This window comes from Lycorma delicatula, chromosome 3 (assembly GCF_047948215.1).
Source record: "Lycorma delicatula isolate Av1 chromosome 3, ASM4794821v1, whole genome shotgun sequence".
Taxonomy (NCBI): domain Eukaryota; kingdom Metazoa; phylum Arthropoda; class Insecta; order Hemiptera; family Fulgoridae; genus Lycorma; species Lycorma delicatula.
The window spans coordinates 124569688-124589629 of record NC_134457.1 but is presented as its reverse complement, the minus strand read 5'-3'; the positions used below and the strand labels follow the sequence as shown (position 1 = coordinate 124589629).

The 19942-nt window shown below is 30.4% G+C and overlaps 2 protein-coding genes across 4 annotated transcripts in view; one reads left to right on the top strand and one right to left on the bottom strand.

Annotated features, from left to right (window-relative positions):
* The window catches only part of LOC142320974 (neurotrimin-like), a 615054-nt gene that overhangs the window by 435388 nt on the left and 159724 nt on the right, over positions 1–19942 (bottom strand). The gene's annotated exons all lie outside the window — the stretch shown is intronic.
* On the top strand, positions 14979–19471 carry LOC142321955 (uncharacterized). Its single transcript, XM_075360508.1, has 2 exons — positions 14979–15139; positions 18506–19471. The coding sequence occupies exons 1-2, from the start codon at positions 15104–15106 to the stop codon at positions 19274–19276; spliced, it is 807 nt and encodes a 268-aa protein (XP_075216623.1). The 5' UTR covers positions 14979–15103; the 3' UTR covers positions 19277–19471.

Genomic DNA, 19942 nt, shown 5'->3' with positions numbered 1-19942 from the left:
CATTGTTGAGTTTTAGTTATTCATAATATTACGTCTGTATTATTTTTTAACTCGGTTAAAGGAGAAGTAGTTACAACATTTTTCTTAACAAAACTGCAATTTGAATACATATTAATCCTAAAGAAAAAAGTTTTTTTTTTAATAATAATGAGCTACAATACACTTTTAAACGAAGAAAATGAATAAATAAATAATAACTAAAAAAACAAATATTTGGGATTTGCTAGAGTCATTTTACGTATCGGCTGCGAAAACTAAAACTATTACCAGTGAGTTAACGTTTTTTTAACAAGTAAGTTGTAAAATTTGTTAGTAACAAAGTAAAACGCTTTTATTTAAATGAAAAAAAAACATACTTCGTGCAGGATATCAGGCAAATGAGTGTATTGTTCTCTTTGAATAATAATCACATTTAATGTATGTTTACATAGAAAAGTTAATATTATTAACTCCGAATGTAGATGTAACGTATAAATTTGTAATGCAAGTAATTCGTTTATTGGAATTAATTTAAATATACTATGCATTTAAATAAATAGGTTGTGACGTTTAATTTTAACCTGTATTAAATTATACTGCATCATTATTTAGCTAATGATGTTTTACCCAATACAAAGATGAAAAGATTTAGAACAAGATTTGTAAAAGCAAATCAAGTAGAAGTAAATAAATTGTAATACTAACTTATTTATTATTTATGTGTAAAGTAAATTAAATTATTCCTCACTTTATAGAATACAAAAACAATAAATTCTACGTATGTATTACCAATATTTTTTCCTTCAATTTAGTCGTAATTTCCTAAATGTTGGCAAGTTCAGTCACCAACAAAAGATATTTCTAAAAATTGTCCGCACTACATTATTGCTCAATATAATTCATAAAACCCAGCGTTTAAACATAATATTTTCTCAGTGTATATGTGTGTGCGCGCGCTTGCTACATTTTCTAGATTTTTAAAATAGAACTGTATAAAACATTTTTTTAAGGACAATTTTATTTTATTAAATGGATAATCTGTTTTGTATACTGTAAAAAAAACACGTTATGTATCAACAAAAAATGAACCAATTATCGCTACTGCCGTGGACTTACGCTGAATTACTGCTTATCTAGTTTTGTTATAACAGACCAATTCTGTGCTGTTTAAAAGATGTCTAGACCTTCGAATATAAGATTCCAAGAAAGGAATTCGAACTTAGAAACTTTCGGATATAAGGCATACCCGACCATTCCGACTTCGAGATTGGTGGAGTGTAAAATTTATTTATTTAATATAGTAAGTTAATTAAAGAAAATCGTTCAGAAAATAATCAAACTACGTGTCTAGTTACTGAAAGTCTAGTAAAGCTAGAACTTATACGTAATTATAAAAGGAATAACAGATAACCTAAATTTATATTTTTTGATGTGGTATTCCGTCAACTTTATTTGAATATTTTGTTTGTAAAACTATCACTTATTTATACTGTTCTAATTGTTGAGAATAAAACAAAATACTATTGTTCATTCCAAAGAATAAATTAGCGGTGTCACAGAAATTAATTTACCCATAATAATGAAATTAATAAGGGTTTATGAATTCTATTCATCAAGATTTATTTTGTATAACTTATATCACCATTAATTGAAACAAAAATTTTTTTTACAAATAAAAAGACAATACAAATAAAGAATATTTCACAAAATATTTCTGGTAGTCAAATAAATTGGACAACAATATTTTTATATCCTTGTACGACGTAAAGGAAGCATTGTGATCGTGAAAAATTTCGGTTTTCAGATTTCAACGGAAATATCGGTTTTGACCATCCCTGAATATTCATTTCGACTGTTTCGATATGACGTCTATGTATGCACGTATCTCACATAACTTAAAAACAATTAGCCGTGGGATATAAAATTCTGGATTTAGAACTGTTGTAACATCTAGTTGTACACCTCCCCTTTTGATTGCAATCCAATGAACCAAAAAAGTCCAAAATCCAATTTTTTTTTTAATTTTGGACTTTTTTAACTGCAGTAATAAGCCCTCATTGGGTGCTTTTCAACGATATATCATAAATGGTACCTATTTTCATTGGTTCCAGAGTTATAGCCAAATAGAATTTTAATTAATTAAATATTTGGATCTTACAAGGAGAAAGCTTATCGGTTCGAATCAGACTTCATCTCCTTTTTTCTAACTTTTTTTTTTTTTAATTTAGATATATATATATATATATATATATATATATATATATATATATATATATTTATTAATAATTATTAACCATTGATTGTAAAAAAATTTACGGTAAATAATAATTCAATAATAACAATTAAAAAAAAGTTATTAGTGAAATTAAATTTCATGTACTTTTCAACATGTGTATGTGTAATTTATTAGGCATTATTACACATATGTATATGTAATAGATTTGGTAAAACATCTGATTATTTAATATTAACTGAAAATTACAATTTAGAATCGTATTATTTTTTGATTTTCTAGTTTAATTTAATTTTATTATTCTGGAATTTCTGTTTAATTTTATCTACATTAAAGTTAATTACAGAGTGACTGAAAAATAGACCCTCACAAAAACAACATATACACTGAGGCATACATGCCCGATATTCAATAAATTGCAAAAAATTCTGGTCTTTTAGTTCATTACTCCTCTGATATTGTCGGACAGTATTCTCCCTAAGCCGGAATTGATCATCATTTCGTTTATTTCTTTTTTGTTACCAGTCATTTAAATTAAATTTGATTTGATATAATTCTTCTGATCTTAATTTATGTACACGTTCTCTAGTTTTCGAATTCTCTCTCCCTCTCTCTCTCTCTCTTTTTACATTCATCATCCTCTCTTAATCTTTTTATTCTTTCGTTGATCTTAAAGTTTTCTTCCTCTTTATATTTACCATCTTCTCTTAATTTTTTAATCTTCCCTTGTTCTTAACATTTTCTTCCTCTTCATATTCTTCTTCTTGTCGTTTCTTTGAGATATATTTCTTCATGTTATCTTCCTTTTTCCTGTTTGTTTCGTTTTCATTGTTGATTATTCATCAAGTAATCCAATAATAAAAACTGAGTATTTTACACCGTAAGATCTAAATTCACATTTGTAAGCAGTATACAGGAGTTCACTAAAAGGAATAGTTTAATTATTATTAATTATAAAATCTGAAAATTTTGTTAATCAGCAACTCACGAAGTTACGAATAATACTAATCTAGTAAAGCAGTAATAAAGGGACTTTTACTCTGTCCTAATATTGTATAAAAGATTGTTGAATTAATAACTGTATAAAGATATTGATAGAAACTAATACAGAGCGTTTCATAATGTTCTTCGGAGTTTCGAAAATTCATTAACAAAAAACTATTTCACATAAGAATAATACAAGTGCTGTACGAAAGAGTACTTCAAATAGTTTTTTCCACATGTACTAGGCAGTTAGTAGACTATATTCTTGCTAGGCGTTAACAGTAGAGAAAATGGCTGCCACGGGAAGCGAGAAGTTGTTTTGTGTGTTAGAATTTCACTTGTCAGAGTCAGTAATTTCTGTGCAACATGCGTTTCGGTTGAAATTTCATAAGGAGCCACCAAGTGACAATTCAATTCGTGCATGGTATAAACAATTCTGGTTGCTTGTGCAAGCGAAAATCAGCTGGTCGTCCATCAACCTCAGAAGTCAATGTCGAACGTGTGCGTGCAAGTTTCATTCGCAAGCCGTCAAAATCGACTGCGGCTGCAGGCAGAGAATTAGGAATTCCGAAAACAACAGTGTAGAGAGTTCTCCGTAAACGTTTATTATGCAAACCGTACCATCTTAATTCAGCGTCTTTCTGATGGAGATAAAACACGTAGGCTCGATTTTTGTTTACAGTTACAGGAAAAGATGTTAGATGAAGGTTTTCTAAACAAGATAATTTTCAGCGATGAAGCTACTTTCCATATTAGCGGCAAACTAAACCGTCATAACTTGCGAGTTTGGGGAACTGAAAATCCACACGCTTATGTGGAACACATTCGGGATTCCCCGAAAGTAAACGTTTTTTGTGCGATCTCTCGTGAGGCAGTGCATAGGCCGTTCTTTTTTTTGGAAACGACAGTAACCGGCATGATATACCTGGATATGTTACAATTATGGCTTATGCCTCAGCTACTCAACGACTTCATTTTCCAGCAAGATGGTTGTAATGCCCATTTTCATAACGAGGTTTCACAGCACCTTAACACAACATTACCTCGGCGCTGGATAGGACGTGCGTCTGAAGAAGACCAACACATTATGCTGTGGCCACCAAGATCACTAGACCTCACGCCATGCGATTTCTTTCTCTGGGGTTACGTGAAAGATAAGGTGTTTATCCCACCAATGCAGCACGATATCGCTGAGCTAAAGGATCGCATAATCAATGCAATCAACTCTATCGAAAATGACATGTTAGAACGAGTTTGGCAAGAGCTAAACTTTCGTGTTGATGTGTGCCGTGTCACCAGAGGAACACATATTAAACATTTATAGATTTTAACAAAAACTGTTAAAAGTCCCTGCATCACCTCGTACAACTTTCATTTAGGTAAGTGAAATACTTTTTTGTACTGAATTTTTGTAACTCCTAAGAACATTATGAAACGCCCTGTATTTCAGCCAACGTGTAACTGTCCTCTTTATTAAAGAATTGAAGGATCATATCTCACTTTCAAATGAAATAAGTTTAAATGAAGTGCAGCAAGAAATGTGTATATGTAATTTAATAGGCGCACAAGGAAGTCATGTGGTTCCACATAAGATTTTTTTGGGGAAAAAGCGATATGGAAATTAAAAAAAATATTTGTATTAGAATTTGTAATTTAACCAATTTAAAAGAAATAAAGTAACCTCTTTCCTTTAAAGCTAAGCTGTAGAAGTAGTATTAAAGAAGTTGCACATTAGGTAATACTCGCAACAAGACTTTAAAAATGAGTGAGATATGTACTCGCAGCTACATATCTGTGTACATACAGACATACATACATATATATATATATATATATATATATATATATATATATATAACGTATAGTCGTGAATGGTTCATAAACAACACCCAGCAGAAACTGCTGAAAATAAATTAATGAAAATTTTTACGTCAGAAATGCACATTAAGAAAAATGACCTTTTAAAATCCGAGTTTAAATGGTTAAATGGAGTAATAATGAAATTTACTATTTTTTTTTTAATTTCTTGGTAACAAATAAAGATGTCAACTTGATTTTTGGTGTTTCGTAATCTTTATGTGAATGTCTATCTCAACACTGATTTATAGATTTCCTGAAATTCCTAGTATAAATTATATTATGTATGATTATAAGAATTTTATTAGATGATTAGATAGTTACGGAGTTTTCAAGAATTAAACTAGTTAATTAACCGCAATAATGGAAGTTGAAATAATTTTGTAAAACGACGAAACTGTCAGAGAAAGAGCGCATTAAAACAAGTATTCTAAAAACTTAAAATATATATAATGATTACTATTTTTTATATCAGTTTTTTCCTCTCCTTTTTGTATCAATAATAGGAAAAAGAAGTTTAATTACTGGCGGAAAGTTTTATGACCGTTATATGGTCCGTAAGTAGAAATATCTATCTAAAGAATAAACTTGTGTGTTCTGTTACAAACGCACAAGACATTACAAGTACGCCCTTCACAAAGGTCAAGAGCAATATAAGGGTTAAATACTTCTTAAGACTAACACACCCTAATTTCAGTACAAAAACAATAGTTTCGCGCACCAGTATTGATTACGAGTAATCCCCCTTCTCTCTTCACGAGTCATCTCCGATCCTTGCCAGCCTTGACATCGTTCTCTTACGTACAGTCGTTTACCATTATGATTTCAACTACTATTGCTACTCCATGCCTTTAAACTGTTAATAAAAATGACTGTTGAAAAAAGCTGTTAATACAACTGTTCTTGTGAAATTTCGTAAATTTTTTTGTAATATTGTGTAAATATTGTTTGTTTTATTTCTATTGCACTAAATATTCCTCTTTTCATTGAAAAATGTTTTAGACGCAATAGTTATAGTGTATCCTCAACTAAGTTGTTTGAAATTTTTACTAATGAAGATGTTTTGTTAAATACATAAGTGAAAATAAATAATATCGTCAAGCAACATTTTATGTTATACAAAACAAGAGTACGAGTATAAAGAAAATAATGAACAGCTAAACAAAAGATTATATAAGTTATCTGATCTTCATAAATTTAGTTTTTCTCAGTTTGACGTTTATTTAAATATGTACCAATGAACTGTTGCTGGTTAGCTGATTTAATCTACTTTTATTCGCTATGAGAACATTATTTTAACTTTTGTATGTTAAAGTATGAAAAAAATATATGTATAAAGGATTAACATATTAAATTTTCCAGTAATTTATAATAATTTATTATTATTATATATAATTTTTATTATTAATTATTTCATTGATTTTGGGACAATGTAACAGTCATCAATATATCGTCCTAAAACAATAATAAAGATCCTTTCCGTAAAATATTCCTCTAATTCATCACATACCTATACTGATCTACATAAATCATCATTAAAAAAAAAAACCCCAAAGCCGTAATTTTATAATTCATCTCTTCCATATAACTGATCATCCAATCGTAAGTCGGAATTAGCGAGCAATGATTTTACGCTTTTCTAGAAGACATCAAATACGATTATAAAAATTATCAACCACGTTGAAGCCTTTATTAAATGTTTAAAAACATCTCGCTAAAGGAGCTAGCCGACTGTCCATTTATCGAAACAGATTAAATCTTCTGATAGACATATGAGGCACCATGTAACTAATGTTTGAATATCAATTTCTCAATATCCATGTTGTAACAAACATCACATCCTAAATCTCTCTTCTTGTCTTAGTAGTAATGATTCTCCAACATCTGCGTTCATCCTCACAGTTCGGAAAATGTTCACTAAACCTGGATGATGTGAATGTAGAAATCTTTCTCTTCTGTTTAGCTTCCGGTAATTACCGTTCAGATAATACTTCAGAGGATGAATGAGGATGATATATGCATGAGTGTAAATGAAGTACACTTCTTTTCTGTACAACTGAGACTGTACAAGATTACAATCTTGTATAGTCTCAGTTCGACCATTCCTGAGATGTGTAGTTAATTGAAACCCAACCACCAAAGAACACCGGTATCCACGATCTCGTATTCAAATCCGTAAAATACGAAAGGGAGGTGGACGCATCGTTTGATAGCGCACATTTAGCTGTGGGCCGAGAGGAAGTTTGGCGAACTGGGATTTAGACTGACACACTTCCTGACCGGCCATGGGGTCTTTCCTTCATACTTGTGTGGACGAAGAAGAGCTGAAGACCCCTTCTGGCCTACTGTCGGGAGTTAGACACGCCGGAACATGATATATTCCAGTGCCCACGGTGGGACGAGGAACGCCGCGACTGTACTGCCGTAACTGGGCATCTCGAGGTGGGGACCATCGTTGGAACGATGTTACTAAGTTCGGTGGACTTCGACACTGTGGCGGGGTTTGTGTCGGGAATACTACAACTGAAATATCGGGTTGAGAGGGGGTGAGGGACAGCTCCGTATGAAGCTGCCGTTCGCTCGTGCTTGCACGGGTGGGGGGTAGTGATGAAGTGCGATGACTCTCGAGCCAATGAGCTAAAGGCTGAGTCCCAGCGGGGTCGTCCCTCCGGGGGTGTCCCCGGGCGAGGCACAAAGGACCGAGTCCCGGCTGGTGAGTGATGGAGGCCGGGAACGGAATAGCCGCCCTGGCATTATCCTTGTCTGGCGACTAGAGGCAAAGGCACCTACCGGAACCGTGTTCGTGCTTAATTGGGGGTCTGGTTCCGGGTGGCAGGGAAAAAACAGGATGATATGTTAGAAAACAGTTTTTTTTAACTGGTTCTATTTTATGACTGGTATCATCCTCTTGTATTTTAAAACTATGAAGTAATATTATTCAAGTGCTGGTGGAACTATAGTTAGGTATAGGCGTATGATAGTGTTTTGCGGATTGGAAGTGGCAACCAAACCAAAGCAATACCTCAAAGTGCCTCCTTGATTTGGCGATAATCTTGTCAGTTTGATATGTAAAAGGTAATTTTCTACTAAAATTTAACTTGAAACACATACTACCTCCTCGCGAGTTTATTTTTACCAGAGATCTTATAATGATATTTAGATATGGTTTCTCGTGAACCTCAATCTGTACCAGATTTAATGGCATACGATTAGCAGTAGAACAATCGTATATATTGCCAATATCTGTTTGCAGCGTAACAAGGTCACTATAATGGTTCACCCTTGGAAGAAATTCGAGATTGTCAGCAAACAGTAAGATGTTAGATTGAATGCCTTTTCCGACATCATTAATAAAAGCAGTAAATAATAATGTTGCTTGATGTGAACCTGTGGAACTCCAGAATTTGCCATATAAACTTTAGAAACCTTCCCTACCATCTTGACATAGAAAGGCCTAACAGTTAGGTAGGATTCTAATTATATTGCCATATCGCCAGTAATTCTATAGCCAACTTATATTACCATATCGCCAGTAATTCTATAGCCAACTTATATTACCATATCGCCAGTAATATTATAGCCAACTTATCCAATAGTATGTCATGAGGCATCGTTTCGAAGGCTTTCTTAAAATCAAAATATATAACGTTGACCTGTTCTTTATTCTCAGTTTCAAACGCACAAAGACATTATCAAATTCAGGTTCATGGCCGTAGACCTTCGGATCATATAACAATGTTGACATAAATTAATAGAATTGGAAGGAATCTGATAAAGGCACACACAAAAAATTTTCTCGAATATCTTTGAAACTGAATTCAGGGCAGATATTGTTCTATAATTTTTATATCATTTAAGTCAACCTTCTCAAAATTGGTAACACCAGCGCAATCTTCAAGAATCCGGAAAAACAAAAGACTTTAAAGTAAGGTAAAGTAAGCAAGACATGGGATGGTCGAACTGAGAATGTACAAGACTACACTTCACACTCATACATATCATCCTCATTCATTCTCTGAAGTATTATATAAACGGTAGTTACCGGAGACCAAACAGGAAAAAGAAAGAAAAGAAAGCAAGACATGGGAAAATAAATCCTGCAGTTCCTTTTTGTATAAACGAAGGTATTCCGTCAATGCCAACACACCAGAACGCGGAGTGAGTACCATAATAGTTTTAACTACGTCACCTGCTACGATAAAAGGAACGGCTACTTTACCAATAAAATAATTTTTAAGTATAAATCATACCTATTCACTGAAGAATTATTTGATTGGTAAACAGACTGGAAGTATCTACGGTAGAGATCTTTAGCACCGTAACAAGCTTACTTTCTATTGTAATAGAACATAATAATATCATTATTGAATAAGAATAATTATTTATTTGCTAATTCTTACGGATCATTCAAATAGTGATAGAGTATGAGGAGGGTTGCCCTTCCACAAAATAACATTACAAGTAACTTTGTTTTACGTTGATTTAAAACAATCATACATTTCACGTTACGTAGTACATTAACTGTAACTGATGAATTTGAATATTATTTAATGTACTATATAATGTTCAATGTTTCTTTTTTTTATCTTTCCTTCCAAAAAATCAAAAATATGCAAGCTTCATTTCCTCATATTACGAAGCAAAAATCAGTCTTAAGTGCAATATTTAATAACAGATAATGTACAATATTTACCGTATTCATTTTTAGTAAACGTCTACACATTTTCGTATTTTTATGTAGAAACGTTTAATTAAAAACAGTATTACCAACTACATTACGAATTTTACTCTTGAAACAGTTTTTACAATAAGAACAAAGCTTTAGTTGATCTAAAGAAACTATTTTAAAAAGAGAGTACATTTAATTGCAAAAAAAAAGAAAAGGAAAAAGGTTTTAATAGTATTTTTCCGTTAATGATTAGATTATATGCTATATCCATATTTCCTTCTTAGTTGTGTATTACTAAATTAACCGTATTTCCGTATATAGTAATTATTTTATTAACAAATAAATAAAACGTTACACTAATGGTAATAGTATCCTCTACACTTAGACAGAATATTTTTATTCAATGATTAGATCTAATAAATAAAACTGTAAGCAAATAAAAAACAAATTTATTAAAGAAAAAATAATAATAAAAATAAAAATGAACAAAACTTTTCGGTTTAAAAAAAAATGTTTTTTATTTATAGTCGCATCAATAATTCAATAAAAGTCATTAGTGACGTATCAGTGTAATGTAACTGTACCGGTGAATATATAGTCTTGAAAAAACTCAGGCCGACCATTCCTGAGACGTGTGGTTAATTGAAACCCAACCACTAAAAAAAACACCGGTAACCACGATCTATTATTCAAGTCCAAGTAAAAGCAACTGCTATATTAGGATTTGAACCGTAGGACTCTCACCTTCGAAGTCAGTTGATTTACGACGAGTTTTATCACTAGACCAACACAATGGGTTTTATCGTTTTACTCTGAAAATTGTAAGATAAACAGCATATTTTCGTTATGCTAAAAAAATTCTTCAATGGACCATTAAATGATAATTTATTTACTTTACATTTAAAAATTATTCGATCAATGTTCATCAATTAAACATCTTTTAGCAGTTAAATGATCAAAGTTTAAATAAACTTATTAAGAAAATTTATAAATTTAGTCAGGATTACTTCGTTTTTCTCACTCAAAACCTGTTGTTTAAATATATTGCTGGTATAGTCCGTAGTTAATCTGCTTCAGGCAATATCTAAACTGATGAAACCACTCTTTTTATTCAGAATATTATTTATTATTCTTCAATGCTGCTTTTGGTTGGCCTACTGGAAAAATGCTTTCGTATTGTAAAACATCTTTTTGAGTGAGAAGAATCTTTCAAAAAGATGTTTTTATTTTCTAACAACAAATTATCTGCTTAATTTTAAACTTAATAAATCACCAAGGTTATTTACGATATTCTTAATATTAATAAGTTTATCATAATTTTTTTTTGTTTTTTTAATGAAGCTATACTGTCTATATTAAAGAGTGAAAAAATGTTCAACTGATTCTATTTCTGATCAGCTGACCTTCGTTTATTCTGTAATTGATTATTAATTTATGTAAGGACTTTTAATCATCATGATCTCACGCCAATGATGATGGAATTAACTGACTGACATTCTACTTAATCGGAAGGAAGAAGTTGAATTCGTCTATAAGTACGTAATTTATAACACATAAGAAATTAATCTAATATAACTAAAATATTATAAAAAGATTCTGGCGATAAATGAAGTAGTCGGATAAAAATTATATAAAGGACTAGTGCATTCGAATAATAGGCCTAAAAAGTTTAGAAACAGTGTAACCATCAGAACCAAAAAATTGACTAACTGCTTAATTAAGACTAACTGAGAAATGAATGCGGTCAAAGTATCATGTTTTTATTCTTTTTAACATTTAATAATTTTAAAAAAAATATTTTACTGATAAAATACTCGCCTAAAAATAAATTTTTCCTTAACCGAGAAATATTCTGAGTTTTGGTTAAAGAAGTTTGGTGTAAACAGAAAGATTTTAAATTTAAATTTACATTAATATAACAAGGTTATCTTGAAATGTCTAAAACTAATTGGATGTATATTACAAGATGAATAGTTATTAATGTAAAGAATTTTCCATACCCTTTGGTGAAATACAGTATTTCCGTCTTTCATCTAAAACCGTTCAGTTGAAAACACGGTCCGAATCCTGGTCATTAGTAGGATTAAACCATAAAACTTTTCATACTTAATTTTCTCTTGAAAGTTAATAAGATGTGAAGAAGCATATGGCTTCATATCTTTCCCTAAGCTACTCTCATCTAACAATAAAAAAAAGATAACTCAACATAAATAGAAAAAAAGAGGAACAAAATGATATTTTAAAGATTTTTTATTACAATATAATTTCTTTATATAAAAATGTTTTCATGTATAATTTAATGAAGATATGTTCTATATTAGGGAATACAGTTTTATTCTGTTCGTCTGCCTTTTTAATGTTAAACGATAGTCTTATGAAAACTGTTGTAACAATAAAATTACATAAAAGTTGTATTGCCTGATTTTAAACAGTATTTTTCTAAATACTGTAATTTTTCTATCATATTTCCATATTGCTAATATTTTTGGTCTTTTTTTCAAAAACGTCATTATATTTGCTTCATAGATAAATGTAGAGAAAACCCTAAAAAGCCGTTTAAAAATAGTGTGTTTCACCTTTTACTTAAAGGTACAAACCGACATTAGGAGGTCATTCAAATCTATTAAAAACCCGTTACTAATGTTTTAGTTTCTTTTACAAACTGCAGTATAATACATTAAAAAAACCTCTCTTTTTCCTTCCGATATATTCCCCAAAAAGATCCTACTACTCTCCATGCAAATATTTCATGGTTGAAGCTATCCTCGGGTACCTTCATATGCTTCGTCAATTTTAACTTTACTGAATCTAGTGACAAAAAGCGGGTTAATTTTAATGCAGGTTACTTTTTTAATATCTTTATGAAATAAGATTTTGCAGTGGGATAAATGAAAATCATTTATCCAATCCAGGATTTCCTGGATCATTTATCCCAGTGAGGAAATCATTGGGATAAATGGTGGGTGTTCAAACCCGTGTTTGAACACGAATACAGATCCCCGTGGATTCTGTATTTCGCCCAAAACATCTCGATAGAGACTGCGAAGTGTGCCGGTGCGTTATTTTGGTGAAGAATCTATGAGCCAAACTTTGATATTTCTGGTAAAATGTTCACGTAGGGTCTAAATAACATCTAAGATCTTTTAATAATTGGGTTGATAATTATTTTTTAGCAAATCATAAAAACCTCTGATATTGAAGAAAGATCATATTGATTTGAAAATTTGTTATTATTCTATGGTTTTGATTGTGATAGTAAAAATTTTATTTAAGTTTCTTTTTGTTTAGGAGCAAGAAATCTCAGCAGCATATTTTTCTTGCTTTATTTATGTTAAATTTTTAGTCTCAAGTCTGTCGGAACAATCACTTTACAGAAATTAGCGATTTCCGAACGTGCTCGAATACTTATACGGTGATAATTTTTAACAAATTCATTGATCCTTTTTTTAAATTTTAGTACGTATTTTTTTAATAAGAGAAGACAACGTGTGGATAGTTTTCTATCTTCCGTCCTTAAAATTTTCAACCCAATCAAAATCTGCTAAGCGACAGACCAGAAAAATTGTTCAGTAATTTAGTAACTTAGTGTTATTAGGACTACAAAGTGTGATCTACAGATTGCAGTTTCTACAGAGGGATTCCAAACATTTATAAGGTATTTTGCACTGATGCGTTGATTTACATTAACACAGCCTTAATCATACCAACCCACCGGATTGGTCTAGTGGTGAACGCGTCTTCCCAAATCAGCTGATTTGGAAGTCGAGAGTTTCGGCGTTCAAGTCCTAGTAAAGACAGTTATTTTTACACGGATTTAAATACTAGACCGTGGATACCGGTGTTCTTTGGTGGTTGGGTTTCAATTAACCACATATCTCAGGAATGGTCGAACTGAAACTGTACAAGACTACACTTAATTTACACTCGTACATATCATCTTCATTCACCCTTTGAAGTATTATCTGAACGGTAATTACCGGAGGCTAAACAGGAAAAAGAAAGAAAGCCTTAATCATACCAATGATTAAAAGATAGTTTATATGATTATCACACCGAAAATTACTAAAGTTGGTGAAATTTTTAAAAGCACTCTTAGGAATGGTAACTCTTTTTGGCATCAGTTACACCCCAGCCGACTTTTATATAAACTAGTCGTTGAGAACCGGGATAAATGTTACAATGGATTTTCAAACATTTTAAACATCTTATATCTTGGGAACACGGTTCTGTATAAAGTCTACATCTTATCATCAAATATTTGATGAAAAATCTGGTAATCTCTAATTTTATATTGCAACTGTCAGTAAATGAAAAATTATACAGTTTATTACATTGATATAACAATATAAAAAATATTGCGAATAATATTTACGAATGTATTCTGTGCTTATAAATTTCTAATTTATCACGTTTAATTTAGTAATCATTACACAGTTTTGATGTTTGCCCACTATATTATTTTACTGTAATTTTTACCATGAAGTAGATTTTCCTCCATTACGATATAATTCTGTTTTTTACTTCTTGATATGTGCTTACGAGTGGGACGCAAGCTTTACGATTGAAAGCAGCAAAGAAATAAACCCTTTTTTTGTAGCAGCTTCATACATTTTTCTACTATCAGTACTCATTTGTAAACAACTTATTACAGGGTTAAAATTATTAGACAAATTCTTATGGGTTTAACTAGAAATTATTAAACTTAGTTAATCTGGTGAAAATAAATGTTATCTGTAAAATTATGGTTTTTTTAAACATTTCATAACATTAGTGAAAGTTATGAAATTTCACCTGTTTTTCGGTACTATCTTTAAAAATGATCATCGTAAACGTCAAAAGTATACGATTGTTTTACGATATTGTGTTTACGTCAATTTGTGAATGCCTAAGATATTCTTAAGAGGGTTAATAGGAATTCTTGATTCATGACTACTAAATTTAGACAAGTTGTAATTCTTTCTACATTTTATATTATTGCAAATTTTATTGACATTTTGTTTTTTTGAAAAAGTTTATTTAATTTTAACACTTGTTTTAAATTTAAAAAAAATTAGTACAGCAATTTCTGCTACTTAAGTTTAGTGCGTTAATGCATTAAACATACATATTCTTTTATCTAACTGATAAAATATCAAGAGTGATGATGTAAATAATTTAATTAATTTACGTCTACTGAGAGATTCATACTTGAGTATATTGTTTTGTCGTAATTATATATTTATCATAATGGCTTTTTTCTGCAACTTAAACAATTTTTTTCTTTTCAACTGGTGTCACCTTAAAGTAGTTTTTAAAGAGCAGTGATTGAATTCGCATGAAATTATTTGACATGTTATAGATCTGTTATTTTCTCAATCACTATTAATTTTAATAAAAACATAATGATACAATATTTATTTTTTGCATCAATTGTTGTGGTAAGAATGTAAATAATTAAATTTTTTATGTTAATATTATTTATTAATAACATTTAAGAAAAACGTAGTGTAGATTAAATTAATAATATTCTTAATTTTAATAAATTTTAGTTCGTAATAGCAATAAAATCCTAATTTGAGTTGTTCTGTAATTTGAGATATGCCATATATCATAATGTAGTGTCTACATTTAAAATAATTTTGTTAAACTTGTTAAAATTTATATTTCATTAAACTTTGTAATTGACACACATTTTACTCGTTTACTGCAGTGTGAAATAGTTTTCGTTTTGTAAAAAAATAAATAAATAAAAACAAAATATTAGATTTTTATTTTTATCGAAGAGTTTTAAATATTAAACTTTTTATGAAGAAAACCAAATAAAGATTATATTTTAAAAAATCTGGTGTAAAAATGCGTACAGATGAATTGGGATATCTTTTTAATACTTTTTTGTGTTTTCCATCATGAGTATTATTTTAAAGACAAGCAGTTATTTGAACTGATGGTATAATTTTTTTGTTGTAAAAGAGTTATCTTTTTTCGTCGATTCTCATGATAATAACAACAAAATATCTATTTTTTTTTTTTTTGAGAGGGAAGTGAACATGCATTTACACATTAATTGTCGGACTCTTGATGGCAGCATACTACCGGCTAAAACCATCCCAATTTCTACCAGGATCGGCCCGGAACCTTTTTACGCATTACTTCGGACCGAGTCCTCCCATCCTAGCCTAAGAAGGCCACCATCTAATTTTCACCTGGTTCAGAACGATCCAGGTCGTCCTTCTCGGCCCCAAGAATGCTCCTGACGAATTGAGCCACACTCTACCAGCTATTCAGATCCCGGAGCGTCATGGCAACCACGTTGTGGAGGTTCAGTGCTACGAGATCCGCCTCTAGTGTCTCTCGATCTGCCGCTTACCGAGCACCCGAAAAAGGTGTGCTCGGCGTCATCCCGTACACCAGGAGAATAAAGACCATCGGGGGACAGCGCTTTCTTTATGGCTTGAAGATAAGCGCGGAAGTATTCGTGACCCCATAAAACTGGGTCACGTAATACTCCATCTCTCCATGCTGTCTCTCCTGCCACAATCTGACCAGAGGGATAAGCCTTGTGGTTCATCATTCTCTGGTCTCGCGTTCACAGATCTCTTGCCAGGTTAGGAACGTGCGAGTCCGTTACACACCGGCGATGGATATAAATAATAATAATAAATACGTTATTAGATCGAGAATAGCTTGTTTTTCTCAATTTTGTTTTAATATACCGAATTTTATTTCATTACTAAAAGTGTTATAAAATTTATTGAAAGTAAACGAAAGAAAGGAATTTTATGAATTACTTCGTTTAATGTGGTATAACAATGTGAAATAGATTGATCTTTACACATATTACATATGCAAAAATAATTTTCTAGACAAAATTTTACAAATTAGCCTAATAATGGCATTTTTATTTTTACCCTCGTCCAGTTTCGTATTTTTAATCTAATAATTCTTCTGTTACTATTCATTTTCAAATGGAGATATTATAAGTCGAACAAAGTTATTATAAAAAAGAAAAATAATTAAAAATAAAGTTGCCGATAATTTAATTCTGATAAGCTGAATAAGGAAATATGTAGATGATAAATATGAATGGTGAATAAAGCGGTATTTAATAATTGACCTTTAATAAAAAAAATTTCATGGAAAAACTGGCTTGACTAACAGTACACATGAAAATGATCAGGTCTTCTGAGCAGAAGTTCACAAATCATTATTATTATATAAAGTAACGAAATTTTATTTTTCGAAGACAATTGGTACAGTTATTTCATAATTTGAAGATTACTAAAATTATTTTTTGTATTTCAATCGATATTGTGTAATATTTACAAGCGTTTTAAATTAAAATTACGATCCCAGTAGCTTTTAATTGAAATACTATTAGTTAAATTTTCTTTTTCTTTTGTTATGTTTGTTGAATTTATTAAGCTACCCAACTACCGTAGTACTGTTATTAAAATGCATACAAAATAATAAAAAATACTTTGTTTAAGGAAAAGTTGAAATAGAAATTTCATAAGAAAACGTCTGATATATTGAAACTTAAGTAAAAAATTATTGAAAAATCATAAATGTCGAACTTTTTCTATGATGAACTGAATTTCATCAATCATTTATTATTTCTTAACGAAGTTATTAAAATGTGAGTTTGTATTATAATGAATCGAATCATAAAAATTATTTTTGCATTTATTAATTCGTAAGATATAACTTCAAATAGGCAGTATTATATTTCTGATTTTTTTTTTTTAACGAAGACTTTCATAAATGTGTACTCAACATTAAAAATAAGTTAACAATAAGTCTGTTATGATTTTTTTTATCAATTTTTTTAAATTTAAAACCCATTATTATTATTATTATTATTATTTCGCCTTCAATGTTGATTTTTAAACTACATACACCCAAAAAACAAAAACAGGAACTTGCAACTAAATATATAATTTATATTTTAGTACTACTTAAAAGGCTTACGTAAAAAATTAACTATTATAACTGCTATTGATAACACTGACAATATTTATTTCACATTTTTTTTTTTTTTGTCTTCAGTCATTTTTTGATATGTGACTTTTATTTGTGGAGAATATTGAAGGATGAGTATATCAAAATAATTCATTCACAATTGATGAACTGAAGGAGAATATTAGGACGTGCATTAACAGTATTACCCCGGTGGAATTGACGCAGATGGACCCCGGTGGAAACACAGGCATTGTGTTTGTTAAACCTTGCAAAAAAAAGTGTTTTAGCTGTTGGTGGAGTTCATTTTCAACATTTACTCTGAACATTTGTATAGATAGATATGTTAGTTTTTAATATCGAACTTACGTAGGTTATTTTAGACGTTGGCTGGGCTACTTTTTCGTGGCTCACTCTGTATGATGAGAATATGTTCAGTGTTAAGAGCAATCCATCTATATACTGTAAATTTTTTTATTTTAAACATGTTCTACACGTTTAAATTTCTTTAATTGAAATATTTTAATGTTATTAATAATAATAATCCTTAAACATTATTAATTTCAATAACATTACAATAATTATTAAAACTTTTCTTAACAGATTTCAAGCTGTATTCAACCTGTAGTTAACTAATGCTCCCAATAATTACATGAATGTTTTGTTAAAATTGGAATTTACACAGAAACATGGGCTTTTCTGCGATGTAAAAATATTCATTATATTTATGTGTGTACTTCCATGTTTTATGCTAAAGAATGTTTTTCGCTGAGAAAAATGTAAAAAACAAAGTACCCTAGCATTTTAATTAAATACTATTTTGTAATTTAATTAATTATTTAAAATAGGTTTCAGGTACAAGTGCGTTTTCATTGAATAGTTATGATTATACTTTGAAATATACTGAAGCCTTGGAATCATGTGATAAGTCATATTCATGTTTAAACTGCACAACAGTTCAAATATGTAAAAAATATTATAATGGAACTGTATCGAAAAAATATATATTTCAATGTCCATCATCTAATCCATACTGCGACATCGATTCCGGCGCCTGCAGATCAACTTCAAAAGATCCTACTTGTGCTCCGATTTCTCATGAATTTATATGTTCAGAAGATGGTTACTATCCAAACCCTACAAACTGTCGTAAATATTATATTTGCGTTAAAGGAGTTGCTTATAGTTTTGATTGTAGCAACATCGGAACGGGTTATTATAATTCCAAATCACAAAATTGTGAATATCAATATTCGTGCTACTACATTTCTTGTTATGGAAAATCCGGAGTTAAAGTTCCATACCCATATGACTCATCGTATTACGGTTACTGTTATAATGATGAGCTGATTACATTTGAAAAGTGTCCGGGTTCATTTCAGCTTGATACCGTTAAAGGTTATTGTGTACCAGTATGTAGTGAAGAAGGCTATCAAGGAGATCCATATGACTGCAGTAAATATTACAAATGCTCTTATGAGACGTCATCATATATTTTAACGTTAAAACATAACAAATGCCCTAAAGATCAGCTATTTGATAGCGTTAATGAAGTTTGCTCTCCAAAAAGAAAAGGATTAAAGTGTGCGTCTGGTAAAGTATACGACAGTACTGAGTGATAAAATTTGCAGCTCTCTCGTACAGCATAATGTTTTATTCAAAATAATTCTATTATAACAGAGGAAATGAACATAAAATATTATTATGATGTTGCAAGAGAAAAACTCTTTTTTATTCGTAAATGTTTTTAAACAATTGTCAACTTTCGTAATAAAATTTTATTGTACGTAAATTAAAAAGTTATATGCTTAGAATTTTTGTGTTAATTTTTTACTGTAAATAATTCATTACTTTCCTAGTCATACAGTACCCAATGATGTTATTACTTAATTAATGCTTACTGGAGGGTCACTTAATTTAAAAACTTGACAGTTCACAAGATTCGTAGACGGGTTACCTAGTAGTACCTCATCACTGATTCCAATTAAAAGTAAGAAACAAAAAATTATTGTAGTAAATGTACTATTACAGTTTTTTCGTAACGGCTAAGAACGTACTTATTTACTTTATACTTATACGATATTTACACATTTAAGCTTCTATGTTTAGTGTACGGAGCAAGCAAGGAATTTGGTTAGAATATTGATGAATATAATATAAGTTGTCAGTTTATTTGCGCAAGTGACGTACTCCCGCTTCTTTTTGCCAAGATCGCTTTATCAAATTTACCGGTGAAGACTCGCCACACAATTAAGAAGCGTGTGTTTCATTTCAGCTTACTGTAA

Excerpts from the sequence above, each read along its gene's own strand:
- LOC142321955 (XM_075360508.1), top strand. The coding sequence starts at position 15,104 with ATGATACAATATTTATTTTTTGCATCAATTGTTGTG. Across the intron at positions 15,140-18,505 it reads TTTTTGCATCAATTGTTGTG|GTTTCAGGTACAAGTGCGTT; the intron begins GTAAGAATGTAA and ends TATTTAAAATAG.